The sequence below is a fragment of the Lepus europaeus genome, chromosome 17, assembly GCF_033115175.1.
Source record: "Lepus europaeus isolate LE1 chromosome 17, mLepTim1.pri, whole genome shotgun sequence".
NCBI classification, from domain to species: Eukaryota; Metazoa; Chordata; class Mammalia; order Lagomorpha; family Leporidae; genus Lepus; species Lepus europaeus.
This window is the reverse complement of record NC_084843.1, coordinates 36767403-36789374: the sequence shown is the minus strand read 5'-3', so window position 1 is coordinate 36789374 and position 21972 is coordinate 36767403. Positions and strand designations below refer to the sequence as shown.

Here is a 21972-nt window from a genome sequence, read left to right as displayed (position 1 = left end):
TTCTGAGTATGCCTAGGCCAAAGAACTGTGATTGGCAGTCACTATTCAGAATTCACTGAGCTCAAATAAACTATTTTACCTGAGCTCAGAAAATAAAAACTGCAGTAAGGCAGAAATTTGCAAAAACAAAAACAAAAAAATAAAGTTTCTTCATAGCATTTCCCAAACTGATAATTACCCTAATAATTTTCAAAAGTCCTTCAAACCAAGGGTAATACATATGTTTACAGTGAAAATACTCAATAGTAATGACATTGCCTTCATATCACCTCCATCTGGCAAGAGAGCTGCTCAGTCCCTTTTAAGAGATGTCTGGTCCAGGTGAGAGTGGCCCACAAGATCTATTCTCCTTCTCCTACAAAGCCAATGACATGACCCTTCCAAAGTACATAAGCCTTGTCTGCTCATCTCGCATCTCCTCACCTCAACAGCATCTTCAGTGTCTATTCTTTTGGCATTTTTGTTCATTAAAATATATTTCTAATCTGCTGCTATATGACATGAACAAATCCATCTTTACCTTTCTTAGCTCAGTCCCACTCTCGGCACGAATGTGCCAGTGGCAGAGGTTCTCTAGAGGATGGACTTATCTCTTAGACATCTGACTTTGCAAAACTGGCTACAGACTTTCTCATCTCACACTATCCCAAAGACTCTTAGAGAAGCTATTTCAGCTTTCTTATTACTTTCTCAGATGAAACACACTGCACAGTTTAGTTTAAAATCTCTCCCACCTTATATATGATCTCTCTACATTGTTCATATAAAGACCAAAGTTAAAAAAGCTTCCATAGTCTTCTCCCCATATACTGTTTCCTCTACTAGTATAGCTACCCTACAAAACACTGTCACTTTCATTTTCCCAGTATCTGAAAATTATAGCAGCACTGTCATACTGGCTAAAATACTTGTTTCAGGCCGGCGCCGTGGCTCAACAGGCTAATCCTCCGCCTTGCGGCGCCGGCACACCGGGTTCTAGTCCCGGTCGGGGCACCGATCCTGTCCCGGTTGCCCCTCTTCCAGGCCAGCTCTCTGCTGTGGCCAGGGAGTGCAGTGGAGGATGGCCCAAGTCCTTGGGCCCTGCACCCCATGGGAGACCAGGAGAAGCACCTGGCTCCTGCCATCGGAACAGCGCGGTGCGCCGGCCGCAGCGCGCTACCGCGGCGGCCATTGGAGGGTGAACCAACGGCAAAAGGAAGACCTTTCTCTCTGTCTCTCTCTCGCTGTCCACTCTGCCTGTCAAAAAGAACAAAAAAAAATAAAAAATAAAAAAAAATACTTGTTTCATTTTCTACATCAACTAATTACTGTACGATGACTCAATATCCCCATTCTTTAGTAAATTTCTCTTACATTTTATATGCTGCATTCTTGTTCTTATAGGTGGCAAAGGCTCAACATGATTCTTTCACAACCAATTATAAACCCTGTTCTAGATATCATTATCCTTCTCAACAGATGTTACCACGTAGCTGAGATCTAACCTTGCTCTCCTGAATCCAAGAACACTATGAAGAATTGGTAACAGCCGCCAGTTACATCTGCGCAAGTACCTGGCCTCCACCAAATGCTTTCCCATTCATTTTCCTCTTATCCGAGTCTCTCAACAACCCATTTTAACTGAGGAAACTGTAATTCAGCAAAGATTAGGTGCCTTAATCAGAGTCAAGCAGATATTTAAATGCTAGTCTGGAATCAAACTGGGAACTTCAATATTCAATCCCAACTCTTCCCCCACACACATTTTTGAGAATAAACCTACCTGCCAAGCAAGCGCCATCTCTAGTACAGTCTTATAGGGGCTGCACAGGCCCTGTGGCATACTGCTGGTCTCCTGCCCATTCCATGGCACTATTTTTGCTGTATTTCCAACTCCTAGCACCAAACCTTGACACAAAAACTCAGCCCACCTCCACCAACTTCTCAGAAATCCTGACCTCTTCCAATGATAACCAAGTTCTTTTCTTCAGCTCTGAACGTGGTCTTGCCCCTTCTCTGCTGCTACTTCCTCTGCCAGGAGAAAAGAAGCAGTTTTCCTTCTTTACCCAAGGATTCACTCAATCACTCTGGGCCAGAAACCACAAACTCTTATCCACAGACTCTGAGTAAGTCATATTTACATACAGTTTCAGCTCTCTGTTCTCTGTCCTTCCCTTCTGTCCTTTTGAAACTATTCATTTTAGAGTGTAAACTCTTGGCCCAGAAGGCTCTATTTCATTAGCTGTGGTAGTACCCAGCACAATGCCTTGTATTCAAAGGTATATAAACATTAATGATTATGATCTTTTGTTTTAAAAATAAATCACCCCTGTCCTTGATCTAAAATAATGACAGAAACAGGCTGCCAAAACCACTAAAAGCATTATTTACCTCAATTTGGAGTTTCTGAATAGGAATCAAAAGAGCTGTAGAGTAGAAGACAAGGACACATTTGTTTAAACATGGTCCCAAAGGTATACAGTGAAATACTGAGTAATTTGTTATTAGCTTCCCATCACCAACAACAGTCCAACTCAATTGCACAAGGTCAACCTAGTAAGAAGACCTTAGATCCCAGCATACCCATTATAAAAAGGAGCATATTAACTAATCTTTTTTCATATGTGCTCTGGAAAATCAACAGCTGGCTACATATTACTTACTGGCTTATCCTTGATGGTGGGGCTTGACACACACAGGTACAGTTTCCCATCTTCTTCTAGGCAGGCGTCTATCAAAGCTTGTACTGAACTCTCCTCCTGGAATAGCAGAAAGGCATAGCCTTGGGGGAAACAAAAACAAAAGGAGAGGGGAGGGATCAGTCAAGTAAACTCAAAGTACCAATTTAAAAATTGTCTGTTATTTCATGTTGCCAAATTCTTAAAATCTAAGAAGCTCAAATGGGACAAAGTGACTTGAGGCCCTCATGTGCGAGGCACAGTGTTAAGTGCTCAAAGACAGTATCTTGTTTAAGGTGCTGAGTAATTACCCAGAGGAGCAAGTTCAGATCTCCTTTGGAGAATTTCAACAAGGTCTACCTGGTAATCCTTAATGAGGACATCAGCAACAGCCGAAGCCAAAACTAGTAGCCAGGAAACAGGAATCACTAGCCTTCAAATTTCCACAGGCTCTGGCTTGGCACATGCCATAACACAGATGAACCTTGAAAAGTATCATGCTAAATGAAAGATGACAGGCATAAAATATTCTGTTCAAAACTGGTAAATCTGTCAAGATAAACAAGTAGATTCATGAAGGGCCAGCACTGTGGTGTAGTAGGCTAAGTTGCCACTGATGAAACTGGCATCCCATATAGGCACCAGTTCAAGTCCCAGTTGCTCCATTTTCAATCTACCTCCCTGCTAATGTGCCTTGGAAGGCAGTGAGGATGGCCCAAGTGCTTGGACCCCTGTACCCACATGGGAGACCTGGATGCAGCTCTTGGCTCCTAGCTTTGGCCTGGACCAGCCCTGGCCATTGTGGCCATTTGTAGAGAGAACCATCGAATGACAGACCTCTACCTCTGTAACTCTGCTTTTCAAACAAATAAATAAACCTTTAAAAAAATTCATGTTTACCAAGGACTAGGAGGCTGGATGGAATAGGTTCATGGTTTCTTTTTTTTTCCTTAAGATTTTATTTATTTATTTATTTATTTGAAAGGGAGGGAGGGAGGGAGAGAGGGGGAGGGAGGGGGAGAGGGGAAGGAGGGAGGGAGGGAAAGAGAGGAAGAGACTGAGAGAGAAAGAGACAGAGATGTTTTCCATTTGCTGGTTCACTCCCAAATGGCTGCAACAACAGGGGCTGGGCTGGGCTAGGTGGAAGCCAGGGGCCAGGAGCTTCTTCCGGGTCTCCTATGTGGGGGCAAGAGCCCAAGGACTTGAGCCATCCTCCACTGCCTTCCCAGGCCCATTAGCAGGGGGCTGGATGGGAAGTGGAGCAGCCAGGTCTTGAACCGGTATGCATAGGGGATGCTGGTGTTGCAGGCTAGGGGCTTTAATCTGCAGCACCATGGCACTAGCCTGGCCCCCATGGTTTCCTTTTGAGATAAAAATTTCTAAAATTGTAGTAATGGTTGCACAACTCTTCAGACATACCAAAAATCACTGTACTGCATGGTTCAAATTAGTAAACTACATGATATGAATTATATCTCAAAAAAGCTGTTTTAAAAGTTCAAAAATAGGCTGATATATTCTTAAATTTACTGCTGTTGTTGCTGCTCTGTTTCTCTAAGGGACATTTCTTACTAAAGAATACACTTGAGAAACCCAGACAACAACTATAGGATTCCACATATACAGCCAGTTTTTAGTACCATTCAGTAAGATCTACTGTGGGACACAATCTATGAATTATGAGATAGCTGAGATAAGTGAGATCAGGTTCCTGCTGACAAGAGACTTGTATAGTAAAACAAACAAACATTTAGACAATGAACTACTCACTACTAGGTTGAGGGAGTTACATGGGGACAAAATATGCCACACCAGGACTCTGGTTTAGGAACATTAGCAAAGACTTCAAAGACAACCGATGTTCAGGAGACTAACTCTGGCATTTGCTGTGATACTGGCATTCATGAATGGCAACTGAGCAAAGATCCACCATGAGCTAACCTAAGCCAGAGCACCCAACTATTCAACCTCTACGACCCTGAGAGCTTTGTTAAATCTCTCAGCTGTCATCTCCACTCCCAGTCCTGCTGCTGACCTCAACAGAAATCATCACCAATACTGTTTTCTGGTGCACTCTGTGCCAGAAAGATGTAAGTGGTGGAAAAGCATAAGAACCTCTACATAGAGAAGATCCCAACACATCAAACAATGATGTTTAGTTCATAATTAACTGGCTAAGAAACAAAGCTCTCCAGAGTCCTGGGCAGGTACTATCTTGCCATATAATGCCAGTGGTGGTAGATAATGGCTAGGCTGCTTTTTTTTTTTTTTTCTTCTCCTTTTAATTCCTTAGCTACTATACAGAACAGGATAAAGACAAGCCAACCCCCAGTACACCAGAGTGGCCAATGCAATAGGCAAAGCCAACACCCAAGAGAAGGCATCAGAGTGAATAGGACAAGTAACTGCAAGACAGAAGCTGCCTATGTGTTTGTTTTCTGAGTTTTGCTCTCAAGATAAATGGGTCAAAGGTTCAGTTAGTGATCAATCAGGAAAAATAAAACCTAACTGCAAAGCTAGAAAGAATAAAACATGACTTTTTCATATGCTCTCCCTTTGCTAACAGTATCATACTATAACTAAGTCTCAGCGAATCTATTAAAAATTCAGTGTTTTCATTTCATGTGAGAACATTAATTTTACTTGCCAAAGAGATACTGAGGATGAGTGGGCTGAAAAAATACAAATATCACAAAGAGTAAGTCTAAGCACATTTTCTTAAATCTCCTGCTTTGGCAAGTTAATCCCAGTACAGATCTTCTACAAAGGTCATAAAAAGCACATTGACCCTGTCTGTATATACACTATGCACATCAAAAAGGCCTGGTGATGGGACATGTTCAGGGGGTTGGGGTTTTCTCTAACTCCATACCTCTGGAAGATCTCCATGCTGACTACATCTTTCCTCCACATCACTGCCCACTCCCTACAATCTTAAATCTCAATCCAGTTTTGAGTTGACCCTGGGTATTATAGAAAAGAGAGGTTGTTTTCCCTTAGCAGCTGAGTAGCTACCACAAAAGTACGTAGACTTGGGCATTTCTCATAATCACAAGTGTCCATACAGACAGTAGAAGCAGTAAAAAAACAAAACAAAACAAAACAAAACAAAAAAACCCCCACAGGAATCACATATGTTAATACTAAGAGATCTAAGAGATACCTACATTCACTTCTTGAATGTAATGGCCCATATTAGTTGACCAATTTCTTCAAGATCTTTTTTTTTTTTTTTACAAGTATTCCTGTGTCAAAACAATCATCTTTACTCTGAGTGGTAAGCTGTTACTCTCTGCAATGACAATATTCTCAGCATTACAGATATGGCTGAATCCCCACTCTGGGCTATGGTCCAACAATTTCCTTCAACTCTACTTCCCATCCTCAAGTTTCCAATCAAAACAAATTTACCAGAAAGATCCAAAATTATCCATGAAAACAACATTTATGACACCTCACCTACTAAAATACCACCTGATACCACCTCAAGGTCAAGCAAATGCAGATGACAACAAAAATCAAATTTGAAGAAATCAGGAAGAATTCTTTAAACACATTTTCCTTTGACCTTGAAAAATTTAAGGTCAAAGTAAACAAAGTGAAATAAGTCACTTCACAAATAACAAGGTCAATGTGAGGTAGAAATTAAATCAATGATTTACTAAAAGATAAATTCCACATGGTACTATGAAAAACCTTCTGGACTAGGAGTCGGAAGGTCTGGTTTTGGGTACAAGTCCTAACATTTACTAGCTGTGTGGTAATAACAGTTAATAGCTAACATTTATTGAGCATTTTCTATGTACTGATTTAAGTGCATTATGTGTATTAATGCATTTCATCTTCACGTATACTCTGTGAGACAGGCACTATTTTAAAGTCTGTGTTATAATTTAGGAAATTACACAGAGTGACTTATTCTAGTTTACCAAGTGGTGGAATCACCACTTGAAGGTTAATTTAGTATTTCTGAATCTTGGCTCTTTTCTCTGTAAAATAAAAAACTGAGTATTTTTCCTGATTATCTTATAGAGATGTAGGCTATACAAATAAATGTAAAGGTGCTTTGTAAATTAGCGTTCATGTAAGTGAATTTTCTTTTACAGAATTTTCAATTATTTATGTGACACAAAGTTGATTTGCTGCATAAATCTCATTATAAAAATTAGAATTTAAATTAATTATATGCACTTTCTATTTTGCATTTGCAAGTATTTGGTAAATAAAAAGTAACCTAGACACTGAATAGAAGCCCCAATTAAAGTTTTTGAGTGATAGGCTGAATATTATTACAATCAAATAATAAAGCAACTGAATATCTGTTTTCATATATTATTAAACCATTTCCATCAAGAGAGAGAATTGTCAGATACAGCATTATTTGACAATTTTAATACATTCTTCAAATAAAAGCTGATTATGCCTGTGAATAGAGCCTCTCTAATCATCACTTTAATGACAGGTTCTCCTATTAGTTAGAAAAGCTTTAAAAAAAAAAGCTAAAAAAACTCAGCTAAAAACTCCCTCTGAACTTCCTTGGTCTCTGAGCCAGTAACAGATAACAGGTTACAAAATTCCGTATTTCAGAAAGAGTGACCTGAGGATTGGGTGGGGCTTCAGACATGTGAGCTATGTGAACCCACAACTCAGAGCCAGTCTGTGGGAAGAAATACGGGCTCTGGAGGGAATAAGAGGAACTCTTGGCCACTGTCACCATCACAACCCTGCGTTATGGGCAGAATGGACAGCAGGAAATTCTTTGCATTTTCACTGGTGCCAAGTAGGTTGGGGAAAGAAGGGTAGGACAGTGAGGGCTTTTTGGACAAGGCTGGATTGACAACTATAATTTTCTGGGAGAAAAAAGAAAAAACAGGAAGGCTGGGGGAGGGACTTAATTAGGATCATTCTATTTTATTTGGCCAGGTTTTTGAAAGGTAAATTTAATTAAAAGGGTTTTTCTTTTAATACCTGAGAACACATTAATATAACAACCTCCAAAATATTCTTGGCTTTCTTTCAAAAACAAAGCTTCCTGAGCTCTTAAATACATAATTCCTCATGTTATAATTTTTTATATTTGCAGTCCGGTACAAACAGCAATCACCACCAACTCTACTTACAGCAACCACCAGGTACTACGAGCTCACCATGTTCCAGGAACTTTGCTATTTAACACTTCACATCTGTTAGCTATTTCATCCTTACTGTAGCTCTATGAGGTAAATACAGCTGTTATCATTACCATTTTACAAATGAGGAAATTCAAACTCCAAGAGGTTAAAGGAACTTCTCAAATTAAAACCTAGGGATTACATTTGGGATTAAAACCTAGGTCAGTCTCCAAAGTCCTCAATCTTCCCCATTAATTTATACTGTCTCACCTAGAAATGTCAAGATAAAATTTTCAATATCACAAATAAATAAGGTCTTGTCTTTAAAACACCTTTGTGTCAGTGACCAGTTGACAATGATTTAGTTATAGTAAATGGTCACCACTACCACTACATTAGTCTTTTTTTTTTTTTTTAAGATTTATTTATTTATTTATTTGAGCAGCAGAGTTACAGACAGAGAGGCAGAGGGACAGAGGGACAGAGACAGAGGTCTTCCAAATGGCTGCAACAGCCAGAGTTGGGCTGATCCAAAGCAGGAGCCAGGAGCTTCTTCCAGGTCTCCCAAATGGGTGCAGAGGCCCAAGAACTAGGGCCAACTTCCACTCCTTTTCCAGGCCTTTAGCAGGGAGCTAGATCAGAAATGGAACAGCTGGGACTTGAACCGGAGCCCATATGGGATGCCAGCGCTGAAGGCACCACAGTGCTGGCCACTACGTTAATCTCATAATTTAAGTTTTATATAGACTTAATTGATCGAAAACCCATGAAAACTATTAAGAGTTGAAATGATGAATTTCAAAATAATTCTGAGAGATTTAAATTTAATCTTCTTTAGTCAACTGAATTTTTATACTAAGCAAAGTTTCTTGTTGATTTTCAATGTATTAAGTTGTACATTAAAATGCAGGCTCTTCTGGGAGTTAAAGGGCGAATCTTACTAAATGAAATAAAGTTTCAGCACAGTGAGTATCACCATCACAGTAATACTAAGCTTAGGCAAGAATCTTAAATGGATTCTAAAACCACTGGGTGATTTAAGGGGAAAAGGGAAAATAAGATACTCATACCATCTTTAACTATTCCTTCACATGTAAGTCAGTATTTGTGAAAAGAGAAAAAGGTACTTTTTCTTTTTTAAAAGCCACCGCTTTCAAGCCGGCGCTGTGGCTTAACAGGCTAATCCTCCGCCTTGCGGCGCCGGCACACCAGGTTCTAGTCCCGATTGGGGCGCTGGATTCTGTCCCGGTTGCCCCTCCTCCAGGCCAGCTCTCTGCTATGGCCCAGGAGTGCAGTGGAGGATGGCCCAAGTGCTTGGGCCCTGCACCCGCATGGGAGACCAGGAGAAGCACCTGGCTCCTGCCTTTGGATCAGCACTGTGCGCCGGCCGCAGCGGCCATTGGAGGGTGAGCCAACGGCAAAGGAAGACCTTTCTCTCTGTCTCTCTCTCTCACTGTCCACTCTGCCTGTCAAAAATAAATAAAAGCCACCACTTTCTATTTATTCATTTATTTGAGAGTCAGAGTTACAGACAGAGAGAGGGAGAGACAAAGACATCTGCTGGTTCACTCTCCAAACAGCCACAACAGCCAAAGCTGGGCCAATTTGAACCCAGGAGCTTCCTCTAGGTCTCCCACATGGGTGCAGGGGCCCAAGCACTTGGGCCATCTTTTACTGCTTTTCCAGGCCATAGCAGAGAGCTAGATCAGAAGAGGGGCAGCCAGGACATGAACTGGCACCCACAAAGGATCCTGGCACTGCAGGCGGAGGTTTAGCCTACTATGCCACAGCACTGGCCTCAAAAGGTACATTTGCAACGAGGAATCCAGTAGACAAAAACTTACTCAAATGACTAACCTTAACACAAACAGTAAAGTAAAGCTAACAATTTATTCCCCCATATTACTTCCTTCTCAGTTCAGGATATCATTTATGTATAATTTTTGCTAACAACATTTAATCTGACTCTTATAATGAGGAAACAATTATAAAATTCCAAATTAAGGAGTAGTCTATAATATAGCAACTAACATAGATTCTTCAAATAATATATAAAAAAAAAAAGCCCAGGGAACTATTAAAGTAGCTTAAAAAGACGTAATAATGAAATGCAAAGCTAGGGATCAGTGTTGTGGCACAGTGGGTTAAGCTGACTTGCAATGCCAGCACCTCATATCAGAGTGCTGGCTCAAGACCTGGCTCTTCTGCTTCTGATCCAGCTTCCTGTTAATGTGCCTGGGAAGGCAGCAGTAGATGACCCAGGATCTTGGGGCCCTGCTGCCTATATGAGAGACCTAGATGGAGTTCCTGGCTCCTGGTTTCAGCCTGATCCAGCTCTGGATGTTGCAGTCTCTTGGGGGCACGAACCAACAGACTGAAGATGTCTCTCTTTCTCTGTCACTCTGCCTTTCAAATAAGTAAATTTTTTTTTTGTTTTTTTTGTTTTTGTTTTTTGACAGGCAGAGTGGACAGTGAGAGAGAGAGACAGAGAGAAAGGTCTTCCTTTTTGCCGTTGGTTCACCCTCCAATGGCCGCCGCGGTAGGCACGCTGCGGCCGGCACACCGCGCTGATCCGATGGCAGGAGCCAGGTGCTTCTCCTGGTCTCCCATCCTCCCATCCTCCACTGCACTCCCTGGCCACAGCAGAGAGCTGGCCTGGAAGAGGTGCCCCGACCGGGACTAGAACCTGGTGTGCTGGCGCCGCAAGGAGGAGGATTAGCCTTTTGAGCCGCGGCGCCGGCCCAAATAAGTAAATCTTAAAAAAATAATAATAATAAATGCAAGGATAGATTTTTGTTCTTAAGTTAAAAAATACAAAAACAAAGAGCTATAAAGATCATTACTGGAACAACCTAGGTATTTCTTGTTCTCAGGAGACTTACACTGAAATATTAGGAGTGAGATATCTTGATATCTACAATTCACTCTTAAATGAGACACTGCAGGGGGGAATACATGCACAAAAAGGTATTTTAGTAAGTCTCTGGAAAAGTGAATTGAAAGTAAGATTGGGGTGGGCATTTGGCCTAGTAGTTAAAATGCCAATTAAGATGCTTGCAGTCCTTACTGTAGGGCCTGGAATCAACTCCCAGCTCCAGTTCTCAACTCCAGTTTCTTACCAATGCAGACTCTAGGATGCAGCAAGTGATCAAATTTCTTGGGCCCCTGCCATCCATGTGAAAGACCTGAATTGAGTTCTAGCTCCTAACTATGGCTCTGGCTATTGCAGGTGGTTGGAGAATGAACCAGCCAGATAGGAACTCTCTCTGTCTTTTCCCCTCTTACCTCCATCTCTCAAGTCAAGTACAAAAAATTGAAATCTATACATAGTTTTTTTTTGTAATACATATTTTCCATGGACTTTTAAAAGAGCCTTTATATATGTACCTCTATCTAGAGAGGAGGGACGGAGAGGAAAGCAAACATGGCAAAATGTTAACAACTGGTGAATCTAGAAGGAAATTATATATAGATGTCCATAGTACTATCCTTATTTATTTATTATTTTTTGACAGAGTGGACAGTGAGAGAGAGAGACAGAAAAAAAGGTCTTCCTTTTTTCCGTTGGTTCATCCCCCAATGGCCACTGCAGCCGGTGCACCGCGTTGATCTGAAGCCAGGAGCCAGGTGCTTCTCCCATGCAGGCAGGGCCCAAGGACTTGGGCCATCCTCCACTGCACTCCCGGGCCACAGCAGAGAGCTGGACTGGAAGAGGGGCAACCGGGACAGAATCCAGCGCCCCGACTGGGACTAGAACCCGGTGTGCCGGCGCCGCAGACGGAGGATTAGCCTATTGAGTCGCGGTGCTGGCATAGTACTATCCTTATAAGTTTTTGTAGGTTTGGAATTTTTCAAAATAAAAGTATGTGAAAAAAATTCTAACGACAAAGTCTTTCTAGAGAAGATAGTAACATATTCTCCCATTTCTATAAAGGGGTGTGTGAGACTGAAAAGACCAAACAAGCCTAAAAAATATCAATGAATGGGGCCAGCACTGTGGCACAGCATGTAAGTCTGCCATCTGCAACACTAGCATACCATATGGGCACCAGTTTGAATCCTGACTGCTCCACTTCTGATCCAGCTCCCTGCTTATGCACCTTGGAAATCAGTGGAAGATGGCTGATGGACTTGGGCCCCCCCAACCACAGTAAGAAGCTCCTGGCTCCTGATTTCAGATCAGCCCAGCTCTGGCCATTGCAGCCATCTGGGAGTGAACCAATAGATGGAAGATCTGTCTCTCTCTGTCTCTGTCTCTCACTGTAACTGTGCCTTTCAAACAAATAAATAAATCTTAAAAAAATCTTTTTTAAAAATCAATGAACACTATTAGTGAATTATATGTTCCAAGTGAGTACAAACAGGAAGGCAATCTCAGATTGTGAAGCTGTGCCCTGAAAACCATGCTGCATTCATAAAAACTGTGGCAGACCATGGGATGTCTGGTTTCTGATTGAGATCAGCCCTACATAGAAGGATCTGAAGCCAGAACAGATAGAGAGCTCTCACTGCTGACAAAATCCAGGCTTCCTAATTACCAGTGACCTTCTTACAAGAGAACTGAAGGGCACTTCTCCAGCCAGAGTTGCCTCAGATCAGACTTTTTTTGGCACAGGCAGTCTGTTCCAAACATTCTCTCTGACCTTGTCTCTCAGGTCAGGAGACTTACCTGGTTTGCCATAGGAGATCTGCATTTGGATTCAGTTAAAAAGCACTTAGGAAGTACATGGCATGATGCTGGGCACTGAAGCTACAAAAATGAGTAAGCCAAGGAAGAATCTTGCTCTGGAAAACCCAGTTTGTAAATAAATGACTAATAAAAAAGATGAGAAGTGCTATGTTGGAGATATGTCTTGCAGGACACTAATGAGAAGCAAATTTGTCCAAACATCAAGGAAAGCCATAGAGCAAAGGCCATATCTGAGCAAAAGGATGATTATTTTTCCAGAAAGTAAGGGCATTCCAAATTCAGGATCAAACACAGGCCAAAGCATGGAAAGACCAATGGCTTGACTCACTTGGAGAATAGTGATCAGAATTCATTCAGTATGAGTATCAAGTTGGGGGTAAATGAAGCAGCCCATCAGTCCCCTGTCAGCTGCCTGGAGAGCACTCTAGGTTTCTGAACTGGATCCCTTATTCATTTTCCTCTTGGATGAGAATCCCTGATTTCTAATATCTACTGAACACCTATTACACTTACTATGTACTCTGTCAATGGATGTGAATAAATCCTTGTTAAAGAATTTACATGCCACTCCAGGAAAGTCATGAGGAACAGCACACAGAGAACTCTAAGAACAATGCATAAAGGATCCTAAGAAATGTTTCTTAAAACATATTTTAAAAAGTAGGGCTTCAAAGAATGAAAAACCACTTACAGTGAAGAAGATATAGATGAGAGCAATCAGGTCACACAAAGGCCAGACCTCAGTACTATGACAGGTGAAATGAGAGGATATTTCAAGGGAAGAAATTAGCCTAAGTTAAAATGTAGAGATGGCCCACAGACAGATGCTGCCCAAGTTCATGGATTCCTTTTCCCTTTGGGTTAAGAACCAAATATATTTCTTTGACTATATTTACTACACAGGGCTGAGACTCAAATTCTTGGGTTTCGGCCTGCGCGTATTTCCTGTTAAACTAAGTAACTGCTTCTATGTGGGTTTGTTGCTTGGTGGACAGGGTTGGGGGTTTTGGGGAGTGGACAAGAAAGCACCTTGACTGAGTAGAATCACCTCAAAGTTGAAAACTGGCAATCTACCTTCTGTGTTCCTGGTGAATTCCTGCAGCGCAGGTGATCTGAAGAACTGGGCTTACAATCTGCTTTGTTTACATAACCACACACTCCCTATATAAAGAGGTCCTTGTGAAGTCTGCCAATCTGTCAGTTCTGGTCACAGTCTATTCTAACAAGCACCTGACTAGGGAAACTGACCAGACTTGGGGGTGTGGGAGGAAACTGGTTAAACTAGTTGGGCAATATTATTATTAGTGAGCATTACATTTTCATCAGATGGTAGGATGCTAATATTTAACAACTAATAAGCCTAAGTACTGTGTTGGCACTTATGCATAATGTCACATAATCCTCTTATTAGCCCAATAAGTACTATTAACTCAGATGAGTAAAAAGAGGCTCACAGATTAAATTATTTGCTCAATGTCACACCCCTAGTAATTGTTGGTGTCCACAAACCTAGCTACTCCCCATTGTTTGTTAATCTCCCTTACTCAGCATTAGAAAACTGGCAAATTCTGTTTTTCTTAAGATTTTAAAACATTTATTTGTTTTCATTATATTTGAAAGGCAGTGATACAAAGGAGGAGGAAGGGAATGAGAGAGGGAGAGGGAGAAAGAAAGAGATTGAGATATTTCCCAACTACTGGTTCACTCTGCAAATGCTCATAATAGCCTAGGCCAATGCCAGGATGCCAGAAATTCAATATGGGTCTCACACATGGGTGTGGCAAGGATCCAAGTACTTGAGTCATCACGGGTTGGAATAAGAAGCAGAGTCAGGACCCAAACTCAGGCACTCCATTATGGTATATGGGCACCCCAGGTGGCTTCTTAATCCCTTAACCAAACACTTACCCTAGAATCTATGTTTCAACTCAGACATTTCCCTGCAGGTAAGTAAAACTTTAGTCTGGTCCTGCTGGTTTATTGCCTGAGATTTGACAACCTAATTTCTTTTCTTCTCTGGACTGTAACAATCATTGATCACTTCAGTGCTATTGTTGATCAGTTCTTGATGCTGTGTTCTGTGTCACTGTTTCCACACAAGACTTAGAGAATCCATTCTATTGTGAAAGACAACCCAGGTCTTGGTCCTCAATTTTCAAAAATTTCACTGGGTTCTCCGGTGAAAGCTTCCTATTTCTTTTTTTTTTTTTTTAATTTTTTTATTTAAAAAAAAATTTTTTTTTATTTTTGACAGGCAGAGTAGACAGTGAGAGAGAGACAGAGAGAAAGGTCTTCCTTTTGCCGTTGGTTCACCCTCCAATGGCCGCCGCGGTAGGCGCGCTGCGGCCGGCACACCGCGCTGATCCGATGGCAGGAGCCAGGTGCTTCTCCTGGTCTCCCATGGGGTGCAGGGCCCAAGGACTTGGGCCATCCTCCACTGCACTCCCTGGCCACAGCAGAGAGCTGGCCTGGAAGAGGGGCAACTGGGACAGGATCGGTGCCCCGACCAGGACTAGAACCCGGTGTGCCAGCGCCGCAAGGCGGAGAATTAGCCTAGTGAGCCGCGATGCCAGCTGAAAGCTTCCTATTTCTAACTCTTTCAAGTAACATATTTTCTCTTGGTTTCACTTGGTCATAGTTTCAGCCATATCCAAATCCCACCAGCAAGTTCCAATCCAAGGCATACCTGCTTCTAGAACACTCTCTCTACCACAGCACTCCAGATTCATATCGCCTATTTCAGCTCCTGAAATCACTACCTTCCAAAGTCCTTGTCAGGAGGGGTGATGACTTCTCTGAACAAAACAAGCATTTGCTCCTTCCCAGCACCTCTGCCTGGGCACAGCACAATATGTACTGCTGGGACCTTGTACAAGCTGTTTCTGTGATTTATGTCACTTCTCAAGTTTTGTCCTGTGGCCTAAATATTCCCAACGCCTTCTCCTTTCTGTATGGTTCCTCAAACTATAAATGCTTTGGAAGCAAAGACTAACTTTATAGTTCATCTTCAATACGATACAGAAGAGACAGGTATTTAATAAAGCATACCAGGCTTTTGAAAGCAAAAATAGATGCTGTTCCATTTGTCAAAAAAAGAACAAAACAAAAAATCTACCTTTGCTACTAGGCAGTGCAGTTTTCACAAGAAAATTCTTTCTGGGGAAAAAAATCACAACCAAATAAAATATCACAATATAGAATTCATAAATAATCAGAGTGTGAATAGTATGAGCCAAGACTTACTTTAAAAAAAAAAAGTAGAATAACACTCAAAAGATTACAAACTGCAAAAGGTTAAATATAGGCTAAAATCTCTCAGCTTTCCAACTTGATTAGTTTATGTAACTCAGAAGGTGAAAAAACTTGGAATTTGGGCCTAAAACAACACTGACTTATTTCCATCCAAGTTATGTTACAGGGGAAAAAAATATGAAGCCTAAAAACTCTCCTTCTCAAAGACAGCTTTAGACAAGCTCAAGGAAAAAGAAACAAATGCTGCACTCTAGTTCGCTATAGCTATACAGTGATGTTTTTGCTCATTTAAGAGTCCTCTTACTTGTCTCTCAAACAGACTGGAAGTCTGCTTGACTCAAACTCTGAATTCCATGTGACCTGCCTGATGCCAGGTTAAAAAACCATGTTGGTATTCTACAAACTTCTATAACTGCATGACCTTGATCACAAGCCTGGCAGGTAAGCCAGACTGGCCAGTGCAGAGGAAACAGGGTCACTAGTAGAAAGAGTCATTGCATTACACACACTTTTCTGAAGGTGGGTGGGAATTGGTGTGTGAAACCTGGGTCACGCTTGCACAGTGCGTTATGCCCATTACCATTCCTCCTCCTCTGGCTGTGGACCTGGACCCTATGCCTCTAGACTGCCAAAGCTAACACTAGCTGCTCAAGTACGCTGAGAATGGCACTCTCCCTCACTACACTGTCAGAATCACTGACTTCTGAACAGTTTCAGAGCGAGCCACATGGCCAGTCTCCTAATATCTATAGCTAGCCTCTTCTGTCTTTGCTTTCATCTGAGGAGCCGCTAACAAAAGCGGTAGAACAGCTATGCACATTTCCCAAGAATGCTAGCTCCTTTCCCTGACCCTACAGCCTCTGTCCCACCATAAGAAGTTAGACTACCTTATAGCAGGAGTTGTAGCTGCTCGGTGCAAGATTCAAGGTGTTCACAGACATTTTTAGGTAGCTCCAGGGACAGCAACTTTAGATATGGGATGTTCTCCCCGTAGGCTGTGAAGAAGATTATCCTAAAAAAATACCTATCATCAAGTTTGTTGAGCCCAGCTCATATTCTGAGCTGCCACATTCAGCACTCCCTGCTCAAAGAAGCAAAACTAAACTTTTCTTTTACAGAACAGTCAATGATTCTAGGATCCAATCATTAGGATGACCCAAGTTTCAGCTATGCGTTGAAAGATGAACTGGGGTGGGGAGGGTGGAGCTATGGTACAGTGGGGTAAGCCACTGTCTACAATGCTGACATTCCCTATGGGTGCCAGTTTGAGTCCAGGCTCCTTCAATTTCCATCCAGCTCCCTACTAATGCACCTGGGAAAGCAGCAGAAGATGGTCCAAGTACTTGGGCTTCTGCATTCTTGACAGAGATGTAGATAAAGCTCTTGGCTCCTTGCTTCGTCCTGGCCCAGCCCTAGCTGTTGTAGCCATCTGGGGAATGCACCAGTGCATGGAAGATCTTGATCTCTCATTCTCTCTCTCTCTCTCTCTCTCTCTCTCTCTCTCTTGTCTAACTATGCCTTTCAAATAAATAATTATATATTTAAAAAAATAAATCAACAAAAGATAAACTGGGGGCTGGCACGGTAGTACAGTTGGTAAAGTCACCACCTGTGACACTAGCATCCCATATGGGTGCCAGTTGTGTCCCAGTTACTCCACTTGTGATCCAGCTCCCTGCTAACAGCCTGGGAAAGGCACCAGAAGATGGCCCCAGTGCTTGGGCCCTTCCAACCATGTGGGAGACCTGGAAGAAGCTCCTGGTTCCTGACTTTGGCCTGGCCCAGCCCCAGCTGATGCAGCCATATGGGGAGTGAACCAGCAGACGGTTTTGTCTCTTCTTCTCTCTCTCTAATCCTTTCAAATAAAATAAAATAAAATAAAATCTTAAAAAATAAAAGATAAACTGAGCCAGATTCTCTTTCACTGGATTTCAATTAGAAACACAGAAATAATTTGAGCTGATTCATAATAATGGTTGATACAAATAGAGAGTTTATAGTTTTCACTATTTTCTTAAAGATTTATTTATTTATTTGAAAGGGAGAGAGAGAGGGGGAGAGAGGAGAGAGGAGAGAGGAGAGAGGAGAGAGGAGAGAGGAGAGAGAAGAGAGAAGAGAGGAGAGAGGAGTGAGGAGTGAGGAGTGAGGAGTGAGGAGAGAGAGAGAAATTCTCCATCTGCTGGTTCACTCCCCAAACGGCCCCAAGGGCTGGAACTGGGCTAATTCAAAGCCAGGAGCCCTGAGCCCCTTCTGGGTCTCCCATGAGAGTGCAGGGGCCCAAAGACCTGGGCCACCTTCCACTGCTTTCCCAGGCCACAGCAGAGAGCTAGATTGGAAGTGGAGCAGCCGGGACTTGAACCAGTGTCCACATGGGACGCCAGCACCACAGGCAGTGGCCTCACCCACTACGCCACAGTGCCAGCCCCTGTAGTTTTCACTATTGCCTGCCATTCCTTAGTACATCCTTCAGGACAGCTGGTTCCATCACAGTTTCGTTTTTGGGCTTCTCTTATCACTCACTTCCCAACTTTGAGGTAACACAAGAACACCTCTAATCCCTGTAGTCAAAGAACTCAACTACTAAGAAATTCACCCAAGTCCAGGAATGGTATGGCATCACCCAGGAGACAGCACTGCATCGTTAAGCTATAGCTAAAGGGTAGGTCAGATTTACATCCCTGACCTAAACCACCTCTTTGGAAACACCCATGCTGTATGAGCATGACAAAGAGAATACAAGGACTTGGGGAAACACCAAGGTCCATTTTTGTTTTCAAATAGCTGTGAAAACGTTCCTTGGGTCATATAGCTTAAGTTGTTTACTTTTATACAAAATTCAGCCTTGTAAATGACAATGTAATTTATCAGATTATACAGTTTACACTTGTCTTCCTTTCTCACAAATAACACATATCAGCTTAACAAAAAGAAATCACCCCTTTATTAATCATCAGGTAAAACAGTATTAAATTATTGGTCTGTCAGGTTCAAGTCTATCTAATAAAAGTTGCATGCTTTTATAAAAAGACTCTTCACTTTTTTTTTTTTTTTTAAATATGGGATGCCAGTGCTGCAGGCTGGGGTTTTCACCCGCTGTGCCACAGTGCCAGCCCCTCTTTTCTTTCTTTTTTTTTTTATTTTTTTGGACAGGTTAGAGTGGACAGTGAGAGAGAAAGAGAGACAGAGAGAAAGGTCTTCCTTTGCCTTTGGTTCACCCCCCAAATGGCCGCTGCGGCCAGCGTGCTGCGCCGATCCGAAGCCAGGAGCCAGGTGCTTCCTCCTGGTCTCCCATGAGGGTGCAGGGCCCAAGCACTTGGGCCATCCTCCACTGCCCTCCTGGGCAACAGCAGAGAGCTGGACTGGAAGAGGAGCAACTGGGACAGAATCCGGCGCCCCGACTGAGACTAGAACCTGGTGTGCCGGCGCCGCAGGTGGAGGATTAGCCTATTGAGCCATGGCACCGGCCAAAAAGACTCTTCACTTTTATGAATTTCAGTTTAAAATGAAGACTGAGGGCTGGAGCTGTGATGTAGCAGGTAAATCACCACCTACAGCACCAGTATCCCATATGGGAGCCAGTTTGCATCCCAGCTGCTCCACTGCTGATCTAGCTCCCTGCAGATGCACCTGGGAAAGCAGTGGAAGATGGCCCAAGTGCTTGGACTCCTGAACCCACATGAGTTCTAGAAGCTCTTGGTTTCTGGCTTCAGTCTGGCCCAGCCCTGGCCATTGGGCCCATATGGGGAGTGAACTAGAAATGAAAGACTTCTGTCTGCCTCTCTTCCTCTCTGCAACTCTTCCAAATAAATAAATAAATCTTAAAAAAAAAAAAAGATTAAGCTAGAATGAGATTATTTCTAAAGAACATTCCAGCTCTAAAATTTAGTGGGTTCTACTCTCTGAGCAAGTAGTGAGCTCATCATTTGCAAAGACACAACTCATCCATTTAATAAATATCTGAAGGTCATTGAACCAAGTATGCAAGGTACTTGGTATAGCGCAATTAACTAAACATAAAAAACACCCTACTCTCAGAAAACTTACATTGTAATCTAGAGAACAATCAGAAAAATTACATATAAGTCATTCAGGTTGTGGTAAACACTTTAAAGAACAATAAAATGGAGGTAAAAAAGAATGAAAATGAAGCTAAGAAGGATAGAAAAAAGAGGGTAGAGGGCCTGCTATTTTACACAAAGCCAGGAAAGATTTTTACTAAGCCAACATTTGAGCAGAGATCTAAAGGAAATGAGAGAGCACCCCACTCAGGAGTCTAGGGGAAGAGGGCTTTAGGCTACATGAAGTACTATGTCCCTGAGAGGGATTAGCTGTCTTGTTCAACAAATACCAAACAACTCAGTATGGCCAGAGTAAGTAAGAGAGAGGGTGATTAGAGACAATGTTAGAAGGGGTAAGAGAGAGAGATGATATCAGAAAACACCCAAGATTCAGCAGATGAGACCTGAGAGAAAAATATTAAATGCTGCAAGTACAAGATATGTATCACTAGGGTCCTTGGCTTCTGCAGCAGTTCATTCTGTATCAAACACTAGAACAAAAAAGCTATCTTCACAACTGCTATGTGCCATTTATCTGACTTAGAACTAAGCAAAAAACTTGCTGCAGATATTCAAATTAGCATAAACTGCATAAACAAAAATTGCCCTGGAAGGCCATGTGATACCAAATCCAGAGCCTTAACACTCTCATTTAACTGTGGGTAAATAAGCTTCTCTAAATTTAGCCTAAAGAATAATCTGAAACAAAAGGCAATTACATGCATTTTGGGACAGTTTTAAGATACCTCTTGGGATATCTCCATCCCATACTAGGGTACCTGGGTTCAAGTCCATGCTCTGCTTCTGATAAAGCTTCTTGCTAATGCACACCCTGAGAGGCAGTAGTAAGTACTTCTATGTCAAGTACTTGGATCCCTGATACCCACATGGGAAACCTAGATGGAGTTCTTGGCTCCTGGTTTCCAATTAGCCCCAGCCCTGCTGCTGTGAGTATTTGGGAAGTGAACCAGCGGATAGAAGATGTCTCTGTCTGTCTCTGTCTCTGTCACTCTGTCTTTCAAAAAAAAAGTGTGTGTGTGTGTGTGTGTATTTTAAAGGCCACATACAAGTCTGTATTAACAGAAGCATTATTTCTGGATCAGAAGAGGAGCAGCCAGGACATGAACCGATGCCCATATGGAATGCCGATGCCGCAGGTGGAGGCTTAGCCTACTATGCCACAGAGCCAGTCACTCAGAAGCATTATCTCTAAAAGCTTAAATGACATCAAGCAAGAAAATCGTGGTACAACAATAGTTTAAGCCTCTTTGAAAATATGAGAGGAGTAAATATAAATAAGAATATAAAATATAATATGAATATAAAACTACATTTTTGCTATTATTACAATCTCTGCCTACCCCACAAATTTATGTATATATGTACATGAGTATACTGGAAGGAAACAGAAAAATGATAATGGTTTGTTCTGCTGGGGTGGTGGAATTATTCTTATTGTTTATAAAATAACACTTTTGTTCAATAAAAACCAAATTGCTTTGTTCTCATTCTACTGCATTATTACAATAGTAAGGCTTAGAATTAGGATAACAACAAAAACTGGGATCAGGGATTTGACAAGAGGGCCACACTGCTCTATTTCATGGAGGTGTTCTCAATGGTCCTGCAATATCAGAGGGTGCTGATATTCTTTCTTGAAGCTTCTTCCCTTAATCTCCACAGTCACACACACTTTCAGTCCTTCACTCATCCACATCTCCACCATCATGTCTTCTTTCTCCTACTTCCTAACACAATTTACTGGTTATCTGTTTCTCATTATTGTCTCCCTTTTCTCTATAAAGAAACCTCTCAAAAGATGTGTATTTCTAGCTCCAGCCTCTGCTCCCAAACTCTCTGACCATAATTTCAGCTGTCATTAGGCATTTCCTCTCAGGTCAGAGGTGAGGATATACCAAAAGTACATGAAATCATCACTGTCATGTGGCAAGATTCTCCCATGCATTGCAAGGAATTTTAGCACAATTGTACCATCAAATCTACTCCATCACTAAGAATCACTGGTCCCTTTCTCCCCCAATTCCAGTAACATCTCCCTGACAGCAGTATCCTAGATAGTTGTAGTCATTATTACTTCTTACAAGAAGGATTACAGAGCCAGCGCTGTGGCATAGTGGGTAAAGCTGCCGCCTGCAGTGCTGGCATCCCATATGGGCACAGGTTCAAGTCCTGGCTGCTCCACT

The 21972-nt window shown here is 42.0% G+C and overlaps 1 protein-coding gene across 7 annotated transcripts in view; it reads right to left on the bottom strand.

Moving 5' to 3' along the window:
- CPEB3 (cytoplasmic polyadenylation element binding protein 3) overlaps positions 1 to 21972 on the bottom strand; it is a 225152-nt gene that overhangs the window by 52456 nt on the left and 150724 nt on the right. For all 7 annotated transcript variants that reach the window (XM_062214070.1, XM_062214071.1, XM_062214069.1 and 4 more), the window contains one exon: positions 2643 to 2761. In XM_062214070.1, the coding sequence (XP_062070054.1) occupies positions 2643 to 2761 (119 nt within the window). The remainder of the gene's footprint in view (positions 1 to 2642; positions 2762 to 21972) is intronic.